The sequence below is a fragment of the Apteryx mantelli genome, chromosome 3 (assembly GCF_036417845.1).
Source record: "Apteryx mantelli isolate bAptMan1 chromosome 3, bAptMan1.hap1, whole genome shotgun sequence".
Classification (NCBI taxonomy): domain Eukaryota; kingdom Metazoa; phylum Chordata; class Aves; order Apterygiformes; family Apterygidae; genus Apteryx; species Apteryx mantelli.
Genome location: NC_089980.1, coordinates 111780322 through 111798896, shown reverse-complemented (window position 1 = coordinate 111798896; position 18575 = coordinate 111780322). Strand labels below are relative to the sequence as shown.

Genomic DNA, 18575 nt, shown 5'->3' with positions numbered 1-18575 from the left:
CATTTTTCTATGCAAAATTAGCAGTCTTTTAGAGGAACACTTTAATACAGGGAGGTAACTGAAGGATAGGGTGGGGTTACCTAACTCCATCAAAACACATGTAATTCCAATGGGCAAAATGAGCTACAAAGAGGGGTTCTTGTGAAAAGATGCAAAACAAGAAAAGGAATTGTCCCCACAAAAAATCCCTACAAAATTCTGAGGCTATTTGGCTCAGACCCATCAACAGGCAGCTCAAACTAAATGGAAACTTTATTTCATTGATAAATCCCATAAAATGGACTATCCAATTTCAGGAATCCGAAAATTTGATATTGATTTGATCTGAAAGAATAAAGAATCCCATTTTTAAATGAATTTTCAGTCTTAAAAACAAAAAAAAGTACAAAATTTAATGGGAGATTTCCACACTAGTACAAGGAAATAACAGTACCATTTTATAAGGAATGCAACTTGTATGTCTGATTTGTTCTTTCTATCAGACCTGTTCGGGAATAATAAACAGACCTAAAATTATTTGCTGGGTTAGATACAAGACAGTGATTGCCATGCCCTCTTCCCAAAAGACGTCCGAGCAGATGCCCGAAGAGCCAGCTGGTGGTGTTTAGCATAGAAGTAAACAGAATTCTAGGTCTCTGTCATACAGGGATCCTATACCAAGCATTTCACTTTTAGTGCCCAAGGCAGTTCTAGCAAAATCAGCTTTAGCTGAAAATGCAGTAGCATTCCCAGCTTGCTTATAAGCTTCCTGGGTAGTTGAAAACAATTTACCAAGCCAAAAATGCCTTTAAAAGTTGTCCTTTTTTTCTGCTCCAAAAAAAGCAAAAAGTTCATACAACTTCCTGTAGGATATAGGCCTATATAAATAAAATTTTATTTCACATTTTAGATTTCTGAAATGCAATTTCCCTTCCTTTTCCTTCTCACTGAGCAGCAGCAGAAAGAGAGAAGGATAATTTCCTGGATGAACGGAATTTCAGAATTCAACAGATGACTGGAGGATGGCAGAAGAACTTTTGGGTTACAAAACTGTATATTTAGCTCAGAGCTAGATCTTGTAATGTGATTTCAGAGCAAATCAAACACATTGTCAGTGTGCTTGTGAAACGCAAAGCTGGAACAGAGAAGATTCAAAAGGAAATTCACTGAAATTTCAGAAAATGAGAATCAACATCTGACAGAAATAACCTGTTTTGACAAACTGAAAACACCTTTTATAAATTCTGACAATCCACTTCCATAAAAACTTATCACTTCTTTGTATGATTACTCCTTTGACAGATTATCAAACAGGAGCAGCATGTTACTTTATTACTATCCATTTGCATAGCTTCCTTCTGTTCCCGTACATTAACCTTAATTACACGCTTAGCCATCACCCACTTGATTTAAAAATACTTACATCCTAAATGACAATAGTCTTTTGCAGTACAGATTGCCAGCCTATATGCTAAAGTCTATTCTTTTTCTTTACAGTAAAGTCAGATTATGTCCTCTTTCCTTAACCTCAGAGGCCTCAGCAGAAGTAGGTACATGACAGATCCCTCCATGACCAGCTGTGCCATAGCAAACATTTTACGTAAAAGGGACAGAAGCGGAACTTCCCTCTTCATTTGACACAGAGACAGTTTGGGATTGTAGATTCACTTTCAGATAAGGTGAAATCATTAAATTTGTCACGAAATAACTTTTTTATTTTTATTTGGGCTTGATTTTCCCTCCTAAACTCATCAGACGGACATACAAATGGTGTGAAAGTATTATAGCTAACGCTGATATTCAGTTCTGGATCCAGCTGCCTACATTCTAGACACATAGACACCTATGCAGGGTTAGAAGATACTGGCACAAAATATGCAGGAGGCACTCACCTGTCTGAAGCAGCAGCTGGAGGCAAGACAGAGCACCCTACAGCATATAAAATGACACTAGATGCCTACATTTAGGCAACTGAATCCCACCCCTTTTGGGATATATTAGTTAAGTATCTGTTGACTAATATAGGAACTTGGATACCCAGCGCCCGTGTACACATGTAAACACTAAATGTAGGTGTCGTAAACTGAATCCCACCTGTAATGTCTCATAATGTCAACAATAAACAACAAGACACTGAGATGCTTAGGTTTGTACCAGATGGCCAGGTATTAAAAAATTAGAGACAAAATTTAAAGTAATTTGGATATTTGAATAAAATGACAATAATTTACACATAACTGAAAAAATTGTAAGGATTATTTAGGCCAAAGAAATTATATAAAGAGCACAGACAACTTAGCAATACTGACATAACCAGGGAAATAGGAGCGTAGTTGGAAAACTGAAGTTAGGGGAAAAAACTCAGCAAGAAGGACATATGATAAGTAATAATTCCAAAGAACTTTTAGGTGCAATAGTAGATTAAATCTCAGAAGTATATCTTCTTTGCCCCTGCATGGCTAAAGGATGAAATTCAGACAGCATTCAAGGGTGCATCAAATCAGAGAAATACAAAAGAAAAACAGAGGAGGTCCTAATACGGCAGTGCTGGTTGCTCTGCACACTTCCTTACTGAAAAGCTGTTGGATTCACTGACCAAAACACACAAATGATCCAGGACAACAACAGGACTATTTGGGCAAGACTTAGGAGAAAAAAGTAAACAAACTGAATTTGGCTAGGAAATAACCAAGGATCAACAGTAACAGTCTAAAGATATTTAAAGACTGTAAACACCAAGTAAACAGAACTATTTAGGGTGATGTAACTAAGCATAATGGAATTCAACTGTGAAAGAAAATTTTCACTTGATGTTAGGAAAACATCCTGCCAGAGAGGTCTACTGACTTAAACTGTGCAACAGTCTCTTGTGGAAAACGCTTAGTACATTTAAAACACAACTATCTACAGTGTAAGAAGAGAAGCTTTTCATCCCTTTTTATAAAATACATTATATCTTCAAGGTGAAAAAGTCTTATAGTTATTCACCATATACCCATAACTCAAATTCACAGTCATGGTATGACCTTAATCCTCACGGGCAATATTCCTACAGCAAATAAAATTATTCCTGTGAGGCAACAGAAATGTTAGGACGTATCTATGTATTTGAATTAAGTGTTTTAGCCTTTGTCTGAGAAACTGTTTATCGTCTGATCTCTTTGCCTTTGGTCCTGCTTCCTTCTTCTCTCAAGGAGTTTCTTCTCTCCTCTCTCCCCCCAAAAACCCTCCCTAACGCTTTTCTATGCTTGTAGTCATCTGTCTACTGCTCTTCTTTTTTCCTGTGCCTCTGGACACACTGAAAAGCCAGCTGGTCCTCTCTTTGGACCATGTGCCTTCCTCGTTTCTCCAGGGTTTTCTTAAACTTTACAGTTCCGCTGGTAACTCAGGAGACCAAACGACATGTCATCTCCTTTCTCCTCCCTCTCTTACATAGCAAGGGCCCAGTAATAGGACTTCTCATGTTCATCTACTTCTGGAGGCTACCAGGACTGTATCTGCAACGAAGACCCTACACCTACATGTATTAAAACATGAAAATGAAGGGCAGATTCAGCATTGGATCACAAAGCTAACTAAATGCAGTTTTTATCCTCCCACTTTAATGTGGGGGGGACTCCTGACCAAAGATTTGCTATCACATGAACATTATTCTGGGAGTAGTACAGAAAATAGTTGCCCACTGCCCTGGGGTTTCTTGGCCTGTTTAACTCTTCGCTTTTATTACACCTCCTTCCATTGACCATTCCCTTATGGGCCAAGGCTTTCATAGCTCAGGTCTACCAGCACCGTGCTTTCACTGAGCCTGACCTAGTGTGATAAACATCTGCATGGGTTCAAAAAACACACAGAAGAAAAATCCCATCAAGATTATTAAGCACAAGGCCATGAAGTATGGCTTCAAAAGCTTTTCCCAGAATAGAGAGTACCATTTTACAGTTGCATTATCAACTGTGCTTGTGAAAGTTTCCTGAGAAATGTGGCTGCAGAGTTTTTATCAACTTAAATCCCCACATAGATCATCCAATGGCCACAGGTAGTGTACATGTGAAACTATTACCCATTTTTCTTTCAAGAGCACTGTTAAAATGACTGGCCATTATACAAAGTTCATGATAAAAGATTCAATCTTCATTCAGTCAACAAATACGAATAAACTCTAGGTAGTACAGCTATAAAAGTATTCTATATTTAAAAAAAAAGAAATATTGAAATAACCCAAAATTATTTTATTATGTGAGACTTTTAATATGTTACGAACTGTCCATCTGGATATATCAGTAAAGTCAGTCTCCCCAGATTATTTTAAACTATTTATTGCTTACAGACACTGTAAAGACAAGGCAAATAGTTCTAAACTTTCATGAACTAGACGGTATACTGGAAAATTCCCCAGATTTGTCAGCCACGTGGTTCAAAACTGACAAATATTTTTGTTCAAAGTTCAAAACCGACAAATATTTTTCATTTCTTTCAACAAACTGATAACCTATCACCTTTATTAACCACAAGCGATTGCTGCACTCTCTTTTCTTTTTTTTCTCCTAAGCTAGAGTTTTTCCTCTGTATGTCTAAAGTATCCTTTGGAATAAAAAATGGCTCTGTAACCACACACAGTGAGGCCGCTGAGTATTCTCCAGGCCAGTAAACACTCCAGCTGCTTCATTCTGATGAATAATGCCCATTAAAATAAGGTCCAAATGAGATCCAAATACTATTTTTACCCTCATCCTTATTTACCAGTGCTATTTCTGCTGACAAAACAATTTAATCATTTCAGGTCAAGACTGCCATTTTTGACTAAGAGGAAATGTATTTTTATTAGTTATTAAACTTCTAATTTCTATACTTTTCTCCAGTTATTTCAAGAGATCCTTTGTGTATATATCAGAGCATGTAAAATAAACAGAGCTAGTGATTAAAGCAAAAAAAAAAGCCTAAAACCAAAACTATTTTTTTTTAATTTAAGAAATGTATGACTTTGAGTCATGTTTTTATTCATTTTCCCCAAATATTACAGCAAACGATTTTACTCAGGGAACAAGTAAAACAAGGAGAACAATTATTTTATGGTAATATTGAACATATTCATGGGAATTGGTTTGAATTTTTCCAGACTAAAACTAACTTTAAGTGTTAAAACCATCTAGTCAGCCCATGATCAATAAACTATTTTTATTATTATTTTTTGCTTTAAAAAATCAATTATATATAGTAATACAAATGCATGCCTAAAACCTTTCTCAATGAGAGAAGCATTTTCTTGAGCAGTTATCCTGTTCAAAGAAAATGAATACCAGATAGGCAAACTGGAGTAAGTTTAGAGAAGAACATAAAAATGTGTTTGAGAACAGAAAAGACTGACTTTCCAGGAAAAGCTTTTCATGCAAAAGCCACTTGATCAAACAACACTGACCACAGACAGCAGCTACCTATAAGCCTGTAGTGCTGTCTGAATTGATAGCTTGCTTTTCAGGGTTCCCCAAGGGGATATAGCTAAAGAGATTCAAAGGAGTGAAGTTATCTCAAACAAGGAAAATCACTGACAGCATAGATAAAGTGTAAGTAGTATTAGCAACAACAAAAAAAAAGAAAAAAAAAAGGAAAAGAAAAAGAAAACTCAGAGAGAAAAAGACAGAGAGAGGGATCTGTTTTCCTACACAGTGTATGTAAAGGGTCTCCCATCATTCCTGGCTAAAAGCTAGACTGGAAAGCAGTCAAGAGTCTACTGTAAGGAACAATAATATACTGGCCAGAGCTGCAGATGATCTAATAGGCTTGCAATTATCTCCTTACAAAGAACAAGTGCAAAAAGCCATATTTGATTTTTCAAAAAGATAAGTCAGTTCATAAAACTAAAGGATTTAACTGCAATCCTTTCAAACAACATTAACTTCTGAACAGCAAAATTTAACCTCTAACTTTAATCTTTCAGTTTCTCCATTAGCAGGGCGTGTTGATTCAGTTCTAATTGCCTGAGATACTTTTGTTAATCTTTTCCATGTTCACAGAATGCCCATCTTTGCACATTATGACTCATTTGCAGGGGAAAAAAAACCCACACAACTGCCAGATTACAAAGCTACAGAAAGACTACAGAGTCAATTTATTTCTCCTCTGTGATTCATGGCGTTATAAATTTTAGTGCTTATGGGGAGATGTGTGGCATTGAAGTGGAAATCTGTTTTCACAAAAGTATGAAAAAGTCATGACAGATTCCTTCTAAAACAATTCTGACTGTATCTTACTGGACACTTTGAAAACAGAGTCTTTATCTCTTCTTTAAGAAAAGGAATGGAAACTGACACTTCTCTACAAATATCCAGGCGATTCTGGCTTCAGCAAAGGCTACACAATATCATTTTATTTTTCAGAGCATCAGAGTTACCTAGGTTAAACATAGTTCTGCTACACTTATCCACAGTGCAGCTCCACTTGCAGCATTTCTCATGGTTGAGCTGTGATGCACAGAGTCTCCCACGGAAGTGCTGGCCGAGGCGCTTTGTATACCTCCCTCTGCACAGAAGAACTGTACTGCTCCTCTGAAGTTCAAGTGCTATCAATAAACAACTGAATAAAAATGTTATTCTGATTGGATCACACTTTCCTAGCCCTTTTCCTGCTTTAAAATCCACGTTTTCATGATGGTCAGAACATAGTATTTTATAGCACTGGCAAACTCAATTCAAAGACTGCTATCTCTATTTCTGGTTCCAAAAAACTTTCAAAACAATGGCCATCAAAATCTGATTGACACAGAAGCAAAAGAGTAAAAATTCTGAGACCAGACATTTTAGAGACTGGAGAAAGAATTATATATCATAGGACAATAATAGCCAGGTCTCAATTCACCAAGCCCTATCTTTTAAAAGAGTAATTTTCTTTTTTTTAGAAATAACTAAATTCCCTGTTTTCAGTTGCTAATTTTTTCCCCTCATCCAAACTCTGCTTTCAAAAGGAACCACCACAGTTAGATCAACCATCTGCTGTCCATAAGAAAGGGCCAAAATGTAACTAAGCAACAAAATAAAAGAAATGTGAACATTTTATAACGTGCAGCATGGAGCTTTCTCTTTCTAACTGACAATATTTATTACCCTTCCAAGTAAGTATCAATCTCACTGTTTCCATCTTTAGCTGACATAGAAACAGAATGTATTAAAAATTCTTAACAAAAACAGAATGTTAGGTGTTTTTATTAAGTTATCAAAATTGACAGGTAGTGCCTCTTTAGCAAGAGTAACATGCTGCAGGCACTACTAACATTGATAAGCAAGCCCAGATTTGGGAAAGACCCATGATTAGTTACAATATCCTCATCAATCTTTCCGCAGGACATAACAATTACTAAAACAGAGAACTAAGTTGAAAGGCCCAGTCTAGCTTTTTGCTGCCCTTCTCTGAAGTTTGTCCAGTTTGTCAAGCATGATAAAACAGCCCAAAATAAGTGAACCCTGCTAAGTCTCACCAAAACCCATCGAATGTTAGTTCCCCCATCCATTATCCAACGTCTCTTGCCTAATGGATTTTGTCTTCTCTGCACGCACCCACTTAAATAAACTTTTTAGTGTTTTGGGTCATCTTGTGCAGGTTCCTCTTACAAAGCGAGGACAGAGCATCCCTAGATAATGATTCATCATGACCAAAGACTAGACATACGCAGTTACTTGCTTATACTGTATATTTCATTTTTTTAGCTATCTAAAGTTGGGTAAGATAAAAACATTCTAGGGACTCAAGCATACGATTTACTCCTCAAAATAAGAACAAAAAGGCTACAATAAATTAACAGTTTGTAGTATGCGCATGCGCTTTTCTTTCCCTATTTTTGGTACCCACGTGCCCAGCAGAGAAATTGTACTCTTTTCAGAAGCAGAGTTTGAATGCTCCCAACTGTTTTTCACTGTCTTTTTCTTTTTTTTTTTTTTTTTTTTTTTTTTTTAATAAAATGACACAGCCTAGTAAGTAGTAAGCCACATCAGGGGCCACATTGCTGTAACAGAAACATCGATGGTGAAGTGTCTGAGCCGTTGGCCTGCCTTCTTTCAGCACGCCCGAAGCGCACACGCAGCTCTGCTTTGGCAACGCAGAGGCTGCAGGCTGTTAACCCAGCCTTGCCCAGCAGAGGAGCCTGCGTGTCAACAGCTTAGCGGCTTCCAGGTAGATCCGAAGATCTAATATATTTTTAAATGAAAATGTACACTATTCTTATATATGTATTTAATTATAATTTTATCACAATAAAAAAATGTTAGTCACAAAGACCAATCTCGCCATTGCCAAATTTGTCATTTTTATTTTAGGGACATCTGTTATTCATCTACTTTCAGTCTTTACCATTCATACGAATGCAATGCTAGTTTAAAAAGTAAAATCTAGGGTGAGAGAAAAATACAGACATTTTTATGACATATGTTTTAACACATAATGTGTAGAACTGAAAATATTTGTATGTTTAACATTGTATATGTATATCTACATATTTTTATTGATTATTGCTATAGGACTCAGACCAAAAGAAATTAAATGAACCAAGCCTAAACATGAGGTGCAATCCCTAAAACAAAATAGACAGGATTTTTCCTGTCCTAAACAGCTTCCTAAATCAAAAAATCTAAGCAGTAAAGATTGCAAGTCAGAAGGTGATAACTTAACTGCTGCGAAATGACGCAAAGACCAACAGGAGCACTCATACTCTGTTTTCTGCTTTACAACAGTGCCTAAACTCATGCTATCATATTTATAATATTTTAATTGAAATAAAGATATTGTTATTAACACATTCATAGACTCGTTACATTTAGATGGAGCGTAAACAACATTCACAGTTTCATAGAATGGCAACAAAATCATCTGAATTTGAGATTCTGATATGAATAATACATGTCTTTCCTCCTGTTAGTTTACATTTACAATATATGACTAAGTTTTTAGTACTCACAGGCTTACCATCTGGACCAGGCTGTCCAGGATAACCATGATTTCCGGGCTGCCCGGGGTCACCCTATAGGGATATAATATGTTAACACACAAAGGATACAAAAAAGCAGTTTAACATTAGCACAGTCTAACCTTAATCCTAATCCTAATACAAACAGTGGCTGCAAAACCAGATACCTGCCACTGTTGCTACAGCAAAAAGCAACTGATCTTGCAACCCCTGCCTGGGAAAATCCTCCCTCACTCTTTGCGCAGGATGTGGAGACGTGGGCCCACGTGCAAGGTCACCTTGCAGATCAAGCCCTTTATCTCACATGCTTTCAAGCTTTTTAGCACCCTCAACAAGAAAAGTAAAAACACTTTTCATCAAATAGATGAAAAATTCTATATTAAAACCCTGTTACTCTAGCACTGCACAAAACTTCCATCTCTTTATCAAAGATGTGGCTGAGTCTAGTTCTTACAGCCAAACACTGGGAAAGCAAAAGTTGGGATTAAAACCTGTTAATAACAAACTCCTCTCCACATATTTATTGTTGTTTAAAAAAAAAGTATTGCTTTGTAATTCTTATAAGAAGGTCTTTGCAATTCTGTGATTAGCCTTTGTTATGACCACACCAAAGAAAAACAAAACTCAGTTCCCCAGACATCATGTTTATGACAAGAACATAACTTCTGACTCAATATATCCTCTTAGTGTATTTATGTCCTCTTTGTTTATTTTACCAGAGGACTTGATTTGAGCCCAACAAAATCCAATAAGACTTGACTTATAAAAGCCTTTTACTTCTACAGGAGCTTTAAACCTGTTCTTCAGCCTGACCCATTACCAGGCTCTCAGCTCCGTTACAGCTTCAGAATTGCCACAGACAGGGAGGACACGAGAAGGGAAACACCAGGCTGGCTTTCGGGGTGACTATGAAAAACATCTTTTCACATACAAATCACAGATGTGTTATGATGAATGAAATGGGAAAGTATATAGAATATGTCTCTTTACAAAACTCACAAAGCAAAAGCAGTTATCATTTGCTAAATTAACAGTAAGTTATCTAGAATTATAAATGTCCAAATTAGGGAGTCCAGCTTTGATATGAGTGAAACTAAATTTGCTTTTAAATACCCAGTATCTAAACTATGCAGTGTTATAGCCTGTGATTTAAAAAAGTTAGTTTTAAAAAAAAAATTACTTGTATTTTTAAATTGCTTTAATTGAATTAATTTTATTGTACTGCATTAATATTACAAACACACAAATTATGTTTAAATGTATAAGGTTGCAAAGTCCATTATACAGAAGTTAAGATATTCTGTAACTAAGACAACCTATGCAATCTTAAATTGGCTTCTTTTTCACTCTTTCTGCAGTCTTTTAACTTAGGGACTATCTTGTCACCTGTCTTATTCAGTTAGCCCAAAACAAATATCATACTGCAATGCAATTGAAAGACTGCTTATTAAGCAGGTATCTAATTTAAATTGTATAGATCACCTTAATTCTGACACTTCCTAACCTTTCATGCTATACAGGGTGGGGCTGTAGAAAATTTTTTATAAGTATTTTCTTCTCCCTCCCTCTTTTTTCTCTAATGTGCTAAAGAAGAAAAAAAAGGTTAAAAAAATCCATTACATGAAATAATAATGATCTCCATCATTTGGTTTCCAATTCCCTGATCAGAGAGACTTTTATCATTATAGCATAAAGCCCTTTAACTTGAGGTAGCTGCAGCATAACTGTTAAACATTATATTACTAAATTGTTTGTTTGGGGTTTTTTTGGTAAACATTTGCTTAATGAAGGATAAGCAGTTGGGGTTTTCCTGTCAGTTTTTACAAGGCATGCTAGTAATTGTGGACAGCACTGCTTAGCATAAATACTGGCGAAGGTACTATGGCAAAATACTAAGGATTTGAGTGAGCCACATTCGAGATCTGAGACCCAAGTCTAGTCCTTGTTTTAGGCTTCTAATCCTTCACCAACACTGAAGGGAGGTCATAAAAATCAGATCGGCCCACGGTGGAATTCTCTCAGTAAGCATTTATTCTATTATTAAACAAAGAAGAAAAGATCTCCATTAAAAGACTGACTAATTTATTAGCAAACCATTTCATTATCAAGCAAACACTGCAAGATCATTTGCTGAATAATTACACAGAAACACAATTTTACATTGTATAAATGTAATGAGATTACATTAACGAGCAGTTTCTTGAAAAGTTAAAAGATGCATTAGTGTTATCATGTGGCACCAAAACCTGGCCTTTAAGGATACTAACCACTATTCTGCTCCACTGCATTTAACGGAGGCAGAAGTAGTCCCCTCATTTTTTAACCCACATGACCACAGTTGTCAACATAACAACTTGAGCAATAATAAAAGCACTATATGTTTAATAAGAAAGACTGGAAGCTTACTTTGGGGCCTGGAGGTCCTTGCTTTCCTGGCGGGCATATGCAGGGGGCAGGCGTTGAGCCTACGTCACTAGGACCATTCATGCACTACCAAGAGCGAGACCAACCATCAATACACATGCCAAAAATGTTCAACAAATACAATATTATACCAGGCTGATCTTCCTTAGGTTGCACAGGTCATGGTTTTCATGCATTTGTTCTGCTGGAACTTCTGCTTATCTGAATATCATCCCCCAACAAATTTGCATGCACGAATTCATCACTTTACCCAGAAGAAAAATAAATAAATAAATAAACTCTACTGGGTTGATTTCTGAAACGGGCTTTGCTCTTCCACAAATATTTTGTCAAATACTTTGACAGTTTTCAATCTGCTAACATGCAAAACCATTCTTCTAAACTAATGGATAGTCATCATTTGTAGGGTGATCAATAATTCAAATATCACTATTTAAAACTTAAAAAAAGAACCTAATAATCGTTACTCTGAGCAAACTGACCACAACTGATAGTGAGATTAGCATGTCATCATGCGGAACAAGTCTGAAAAGAACTCAGAGTCCAGGTGTCCCACCTCCTGGACGAGTGTCCAACCACCAAGCTACTTGAGAAACAAGGGGCATGGCTGCTACTCCCATGCATTCCCATCAGCCCCTAACCCCGGCCCAGGAGCTGCCTCTCCTCCAAAGAGCATTAGCTGACTTGACTCCAGACTGTGCTCCCTAGCAAACAGTGGTAGCAATAAACCTTGGCACACTGTGTCACTCTCTACAGAATTTTTTTTTTTTTTGAGGGATCTACTTCCCTCCATGGACATCACAAGAAACCTAAGTGTTTTACCAAGGTCTGTGGGTATGGAGGGGGAGTGCAGAGGAGAAAACTACTAAGGGCAGGGGACTGAAGTCCCTTTGCCCAGGGTCAGGCACCCAAAATTTAGGTGCATCTGGACTGAATTTATATGCCACAGTTGGATTCACTGAATCTTCTTTCACACAGTGAGTGCTTAGAGCTATGTGAAGGCAGAAATTCAAGAATCCAGGGTGTGGAGGAGCAGATTTTGTACTTATTATCAAATTCACTTTCTATAACATTTTACTCAGATTTTCTATAATAATGCAGATATTTTACAATCTTCTCTGAATGCAATGCTTTCTCAGGGTCAAATGAGCGTTCAAAATACAAATTCACGTTTTCTTTGCAACAGCACCAAGCATGAGTGGAGTTACCAGAGTGGCTAAGGGAATTATTATATTAAGCCTTCATATTAGCTCCCATTCAGGGAGCTCCCATTCACATGATGCAAGAACAGCTACTCGACTGTGCATATCCCCATTCACTTTGCAACAGCATCCAGCCCTGCAAATAAGAGCAATTGAATTGAACTGGGGAGAAAAAAAAAAAAGGCCATTTATTCTAACAAACATGGGTTTCTTCAGAAAGCTGGTTTTGAATTTGTCTATTAACTTGCATTCAATTAATGGAATTCTAGTATTTTTAAGTTTAGCAAACCTCTGTCCATTTTTCAAAATAGAGCATATGTTCCCTATAATAATAAGTTTATGTAAAGTCAAATACTACCTTAAACTGAGTTTGAGCAGGTTAGGATTGAGCCTACCTCTCCATTCTGAAACAAGAAGAAACATAGTTTAAGAGTATAGCGATATTTGTAATAAATAAAATCCATTCATTTGCAAATGCTACCAAAATCACTCATAAATTTGGGGCTGTAACTATCAAGCAATTATAACTCAAAATTTCACACTTTCTCAAATGTATGTGCAGTTGCTATCAAAGCCAATGCATTTTAGTATCATTTAAGGGTTTTTCAACAGGGGCCACCAGCAGCAATTTTACAAGGAAATGACAAAACTAAAATTAAAAATGAATGATGTAAGTACTTATACACTGTAGTTTAGATTTGTGTCAAGATTTTTGCCAGGAGTAATTCCTCATTAAAAAAAATCCTCTGATTATTCATTCATGTCCAAGAATGTACCATAACATGACAAGACAGAAAGGATGTAAAAAACTTAAATATAAGAAATGTACCATAATATTACAAAACTTTCTGATCTCAGCCTGAATCCAGCATCCAGGAACATACATGTCAACATAGAGGCAAGGCTGGCTTTTTCCTCACTTGCTTTCCTGTGTGATTGCATAAGACTCTGCTATAAACTGAAGCGAGGTTTCTGGTATATGCAATATCGTAGAACAATGTGTCCCCAAATATTTCGGCACGCCAACCTTGAAATTGTCTTACTTAATCATTTAGTAACCACCATTACCTGCACCGTGTACAGGAGGTTTCTGATGCAAACAGTCACCATGGATTTCATACACAGCCAGTGGAAAGAGACAGGTTCCTCTATATTCAATCTACATCTTAGGCAGCCTCTAGCAATTATTTTCCTCCATTGTTTGTACAGGGAGCTTAAAATGACTCTGCACCCAGGTACCCCAGGTAGCAGGGATGAATTCAGGCCACAATTAGCACATACAGGCCTTGCTTAGTTTCAAAACTCTGACACAAACACAGTCCAACAGAATATAACCACAAGCCATATATACCTTGCTGTTTCATCACCTCCTCAGAGAACATCCACCATATTTATTTTCACAAGGAGTCCAGAATTTTCATGGGTGAAGTCCAAATTTAATTTATAACAGCAAGTGAAACTGAGCTGACAAAATCAACCTTTTTGCTCTGACTTCTTGCCAAAATGCAGAGAATGCAAAATGATGGGGTTTTGAGTGTTTACTTTCTATACCCCCAAAATTTTTTTCATTTGTTTTCTTTCCATATCCTACTCATATTTTGTAAAGAGCAGAGATATGTGGGGCAGTTAAATAGCCGAAGACTACGTTTACTTCAGGAAGTAAAGCTAACATTATACTGCATTCCTGCACCCATCAGTTCCTGACACACACAGTCAGATTTCACGACAGCTAACAGTCTAGCCATGTACTTGCTGCTTAAGTTTGAAAAGAAGTAGGTCTTAATAGGGGTGCTATACTGTATGGGGGCTATTATTATAGACAAACTGGCCCTCATTAAACAGAAACAAGACAGACTGGCTCTGGATCTATGTAAGAGTTGGGCAAAGAAGGAACTATCTGGATGTTGAAGACTCACAAGTTCTGCTGTCAAGCTGGCAAAATCATCCTAATACTAGACCACATCAAAACATGCAAAGTATGGTTTTACATACTAAGACACCGGTGTCTGATTATCTTTAGCTCCGTTCTTTCCAGACACCACATAAAGGATGGCATTTTCAAGGCAACTGTAAATATAAAACAATCCTTTGCTTGTATTTTGAAAAGGGAGTTGGATGCTTTTGAAAATCTGTTCACATGTGTTTTACATTTCATTGCATAATTAACTCTAAATAAAAAGGCAAGGAGAGGGCCAAAGCAGCCCCTTAAGCTTCCTAATTATGCATGAGCTGGACTGGATTTCAGTTTTGTATTATCCAAAACATACTTCATGAAGTCTTGGCATCATTTCAGCCAAGGGGAGTTTTAACACAGACTTCAGCATAGGTACTTATAATAGGAAAACGTAATTTAAAAGATAGTTCTGTTGGTTACATTAAAAAAAAAATCTGAGATTAAATGACCTCCTGATGAGTATCAATACACTGCTGAGTATATTAGATAAATTAAATAATATTTAAAGTACTTTATCTTGTTATAACCTAGTTGTTTTATTGATTCATAAAGTTTGAAGTCCTGAATTTGTGATGTAAGATTCTGAAATTCTTCTATACTGCTGTCAAATTTGCACCATCAAATATCTACATTTACATTAAAGCCTGTTATGCTACCTATGTCAGGAAAAAAAATTATTTAAAAATATGTTTGTGCAAAAAGAAGGCTGAGAACAGACAAGTTCTATGTCATTTGAATGACGCTGCATAGGTAACAAGCATTTGTTTGCAGCAGCTGAATCAATGGAGTGTTATGTATTTTAAGACTTTGTTATTAAGTTAGCTTTAAACAGTGATTTAGAAAAAAAGCCAAGTAATCCTCAAAAGTTCATCTATCATACTCACAAATCCTGGGATCTCACAGACTGTTTCTCGGTTATTTTGCTCTGGGTCACAGTAGATTCGCAGTTTTTGTAAATCAAACTATAATTCAAAACATAAAAGACTTTTTTAATAAAGTGTTAAAAGTCTAACATTAAGTAAATTTAAACTATACCCTTCTTAAATTATGTCACCCTCAGGCATAAAAAAATGAACAAGAAATTACAAAGCAACAGAAGCTGGAAGCTCTCTGAGTCTAGTACACTTAACAAGCAATTAAAGAGGTAGAAGAATTTTTACTCATGCTACTCACAATGCTTCATACGTGCAAGAAATTACATGGCCTGTAACAAAATTATTTAAAAGAAAATAATCGATCCAAGATTTTGTTTTCTGAAATAATGAAATTACTGCCCCTAATCCTTGAAAATAAATCAAATCATGCACAACACAAATAACACTGGCTGCCAATATCATTAGGGGACAGTTACAACCCCACAGGCAAAACCTAAATACCTAAATAGTCCTGGGAAGATGTCTCTACACCAAGCAGTCTGCACTGGATGTAAGGTTAGTAAGTTTTGATGAAACAACAAAAAACATCCCTGATGCTTGAAAGGATCTGGCCTAGAGTTCAGATGTAAAACATAAAATTTTGAAAAGCAGCCAATAAAAACTTTGGCACCAGGTTAGTAAAAGTTGTGCCATTCTGGTCTGTCACTGTACACCAGAAAAATGAAACTCTGCTCAAGTCAACTTTTCTAGTTAAGACTATCACAACTGAGAGGAGAAGAAAGCCCAGTCATTCTTATGGGAAATCATGGGACGTGAGCTTGACTAGTGGAGGGAGTGAGGGGAAGGCACAGCATGTGCAGTCTGCTAATACCAGCCATCCCAGGAATGCATGTTTTCAAATTTAAAATGCCTTAGCTACAATTCACAAAATTTAAGTACGTGTATAAGTTTATCATCACTATACTGGAAAGCACTTAAGCCTGCAAGATCCTGACTACTTGGAGAACACTTGCAAATTATCACTGGAAAACATCTGATCCAGAGCACATGAAGACAAGTGAAAATTCACCAGTTTCTGAAGAAATTTTTTATTTTTTCTTTTCTTTACTGCAAATTGGTTTCTCTAGTTTATTGTGAAATCTGACTCTTGTATCATTCTTTGTATCCAACCACAACTTGTTTCTTTGTTAATGGATTTCAAAATACCTTGTCACTGAAAGGTGTTACGCAGATTCATTAAAATATTTCTCTATAATAATAGTTTAAATAGATATATTTTGGCAAAGTTTGACTGTTAATGGCTTATAGCATGTGTCACAGAGTCTGAGAAACTGCAGAAAGAAAATACCTTTTTTAGATTATAGAAATCATCCGGAAATATAAAATTGCTCCCTGATGTAGATTTTCTACTTTTCTTCCAGCCCACTACCAGAAGTGGATCTTTCGCAATTCTACATTCCTAAAATGTTTTCATTTTTATTTTAGATAAAATGTCTTAGTAATAACATTCCTTAACTGAGAAACAGAATTAATGGGAATCTAAAAAAGTCCCATTTCTGCAGCTGAGAGGAAAAAAAAAACAAACAAGAAACACCACCAACAAAAAACAGCCTAAAACCCTAGAATGCACAAAGCTATTAAAATGCAGCAAATGGGATAATTCTGCACTGACAAAAAGAATATATGAGATGATTCATTATAATTCTGAAACCTCTACTTGCCTTGAAACAAATACCTAAAGGTCTACCAGAAATCTGCAACAATAATAATTAATTATTTGCTACAAAGAGGTATTTTAGTGTACTAATTACATTTCTACCAGGCATGCTGAGTCACAGAAAGAGCGTGTCATTCAAGCTCTCTGTGCATGTTTTTAGAACATGATAATAATAGATCTGAAGCCTGGCTACAAATAAGCAAAATGCAGGAGTAACTGACTAAAGGCAGCTGAAGAGAGTTAATGAAAATGATGAAAAACATATTAATTTAATGGCAGCAGTAAGCATTAAGAAATTAAACAGTAGAGTATGAAAAAAGCATAGCTTTCAAAACGCCTAAAAATAATGCCTATTTAAGTAATTCAGTATTTCTCAGTATTGCCTCCGTGACTCTCAGTCTAATTAGTAATGTCATTACTACATTGCTATAAATAAATCATAAGAAATTAAAACAAAGAAATAATCTATTTAGCAAATGTCTGGAATGCTGTCAGTGTTATAGTCTTTATCACTTGCATTGACCCAAACAGCCTGAAGTTTTTACCAACTTTTCAGTGGCTGCATACAGCCGAAGGCAAAAGGAGTTTAAGGAGCTGCGGAACAGATGAGAATCTGTGTACAGCATTTGCAGGGTCTCTTGCAGCACTGCAGACTCACACAGGGCCAGCTGGCACACCAAATATTTGCAGTATGACAGAAACTGAATTTATATGCTTCATTTATATGCTTCATACTTTCTTGACAGCCAGTGATGAGACAGAAGCTTCTTGAAAATGTTGCTCTCTCGCTCTTGTGCCAGCATAACTGCTACACTGATGCAAGGAAATGACGTTCAAGTGTCAAGCACAGAGCAGATCCCCTGCTTTGAGATACTACTCGCCAAATTTAGGGGGCCACATGGCATGAAATTATTGATGCAGCAAAAACTGACATCCCCTGAACTTAGTGAGACCAGTTAAGCACTCCACTCCTCCCGACAATTCCTGTTTTTTGGAGAAAGATACTTTCTTCCTTTCCCATTAATTACTAAAATGTTATATATTCAGTGTCCAAGGCTCCAATGGAAATGTTAGCCTGCAGCAGAATTTCTGAATTAGTCTGATAATGAAATTACTGTGTTTACAATGTATGCTTACCTGTACAGTTTCCTCCTTCCCAGAATACTTTCCAATTTGCGTTAGGCCACTGATGTAAATACCTAAAACAGGATGTAATGGCTCTGTTTCAATTTCTTGGTCATCTATATACAAAGTTACAAACTCTTCTGTCACTAAGAGACGAATTTGATGCCAGCCTTCATCAAACAATGTCTAAAAAAAGTGAAGAAAACAGAAATGCTTGAAACAAAATGTCTTCAGTTTAAACTACTGTAAAACTTCATTTCAAGTCTTAATCTGCCTTAGAGATGATCAATGATTCTGGCTTTGCCATGCAAAAAAAAATTTAACCGTATAGGCAAAATAAGTATTAGTC

The 18575-nt window shown here is 36.4% G+C and overlaps 1 protein-coding gene across 1 annotated transcript in view; it reads right to left on the bottom strand.

Annotated features, from left to right (window-relative positions):
• COL21A1 (collagen type XXI alpha 1 chain) overlaps positions 1–18575 on the bottom strand; it is a 119817-nt gene that overhangs the window by 58124 nt on the left and 43118 nt on the right. The window contains exons 7-11 of the mRNA XM_067294166.1: positions 18239–18412; positions 15394–15471; positions 12951–12959; positions 11336–11419; positions 8921–8983 (exon numbers count right to left, since the gene is read on the bottom strand). Coding sequence (XP_067150267.1) covers positions 8921–8983; positions 11336–11419; positions 12951–12959; positions 15394–15471; positions 18239–18412 — 408 coding nt within the window. The remainder of the gene's footprint in view (positions 1–8920; positions 8984–11335; positions 11420–12950; positions 12960–15393; positions 15472–18238; positions 18413–18575) is intronic.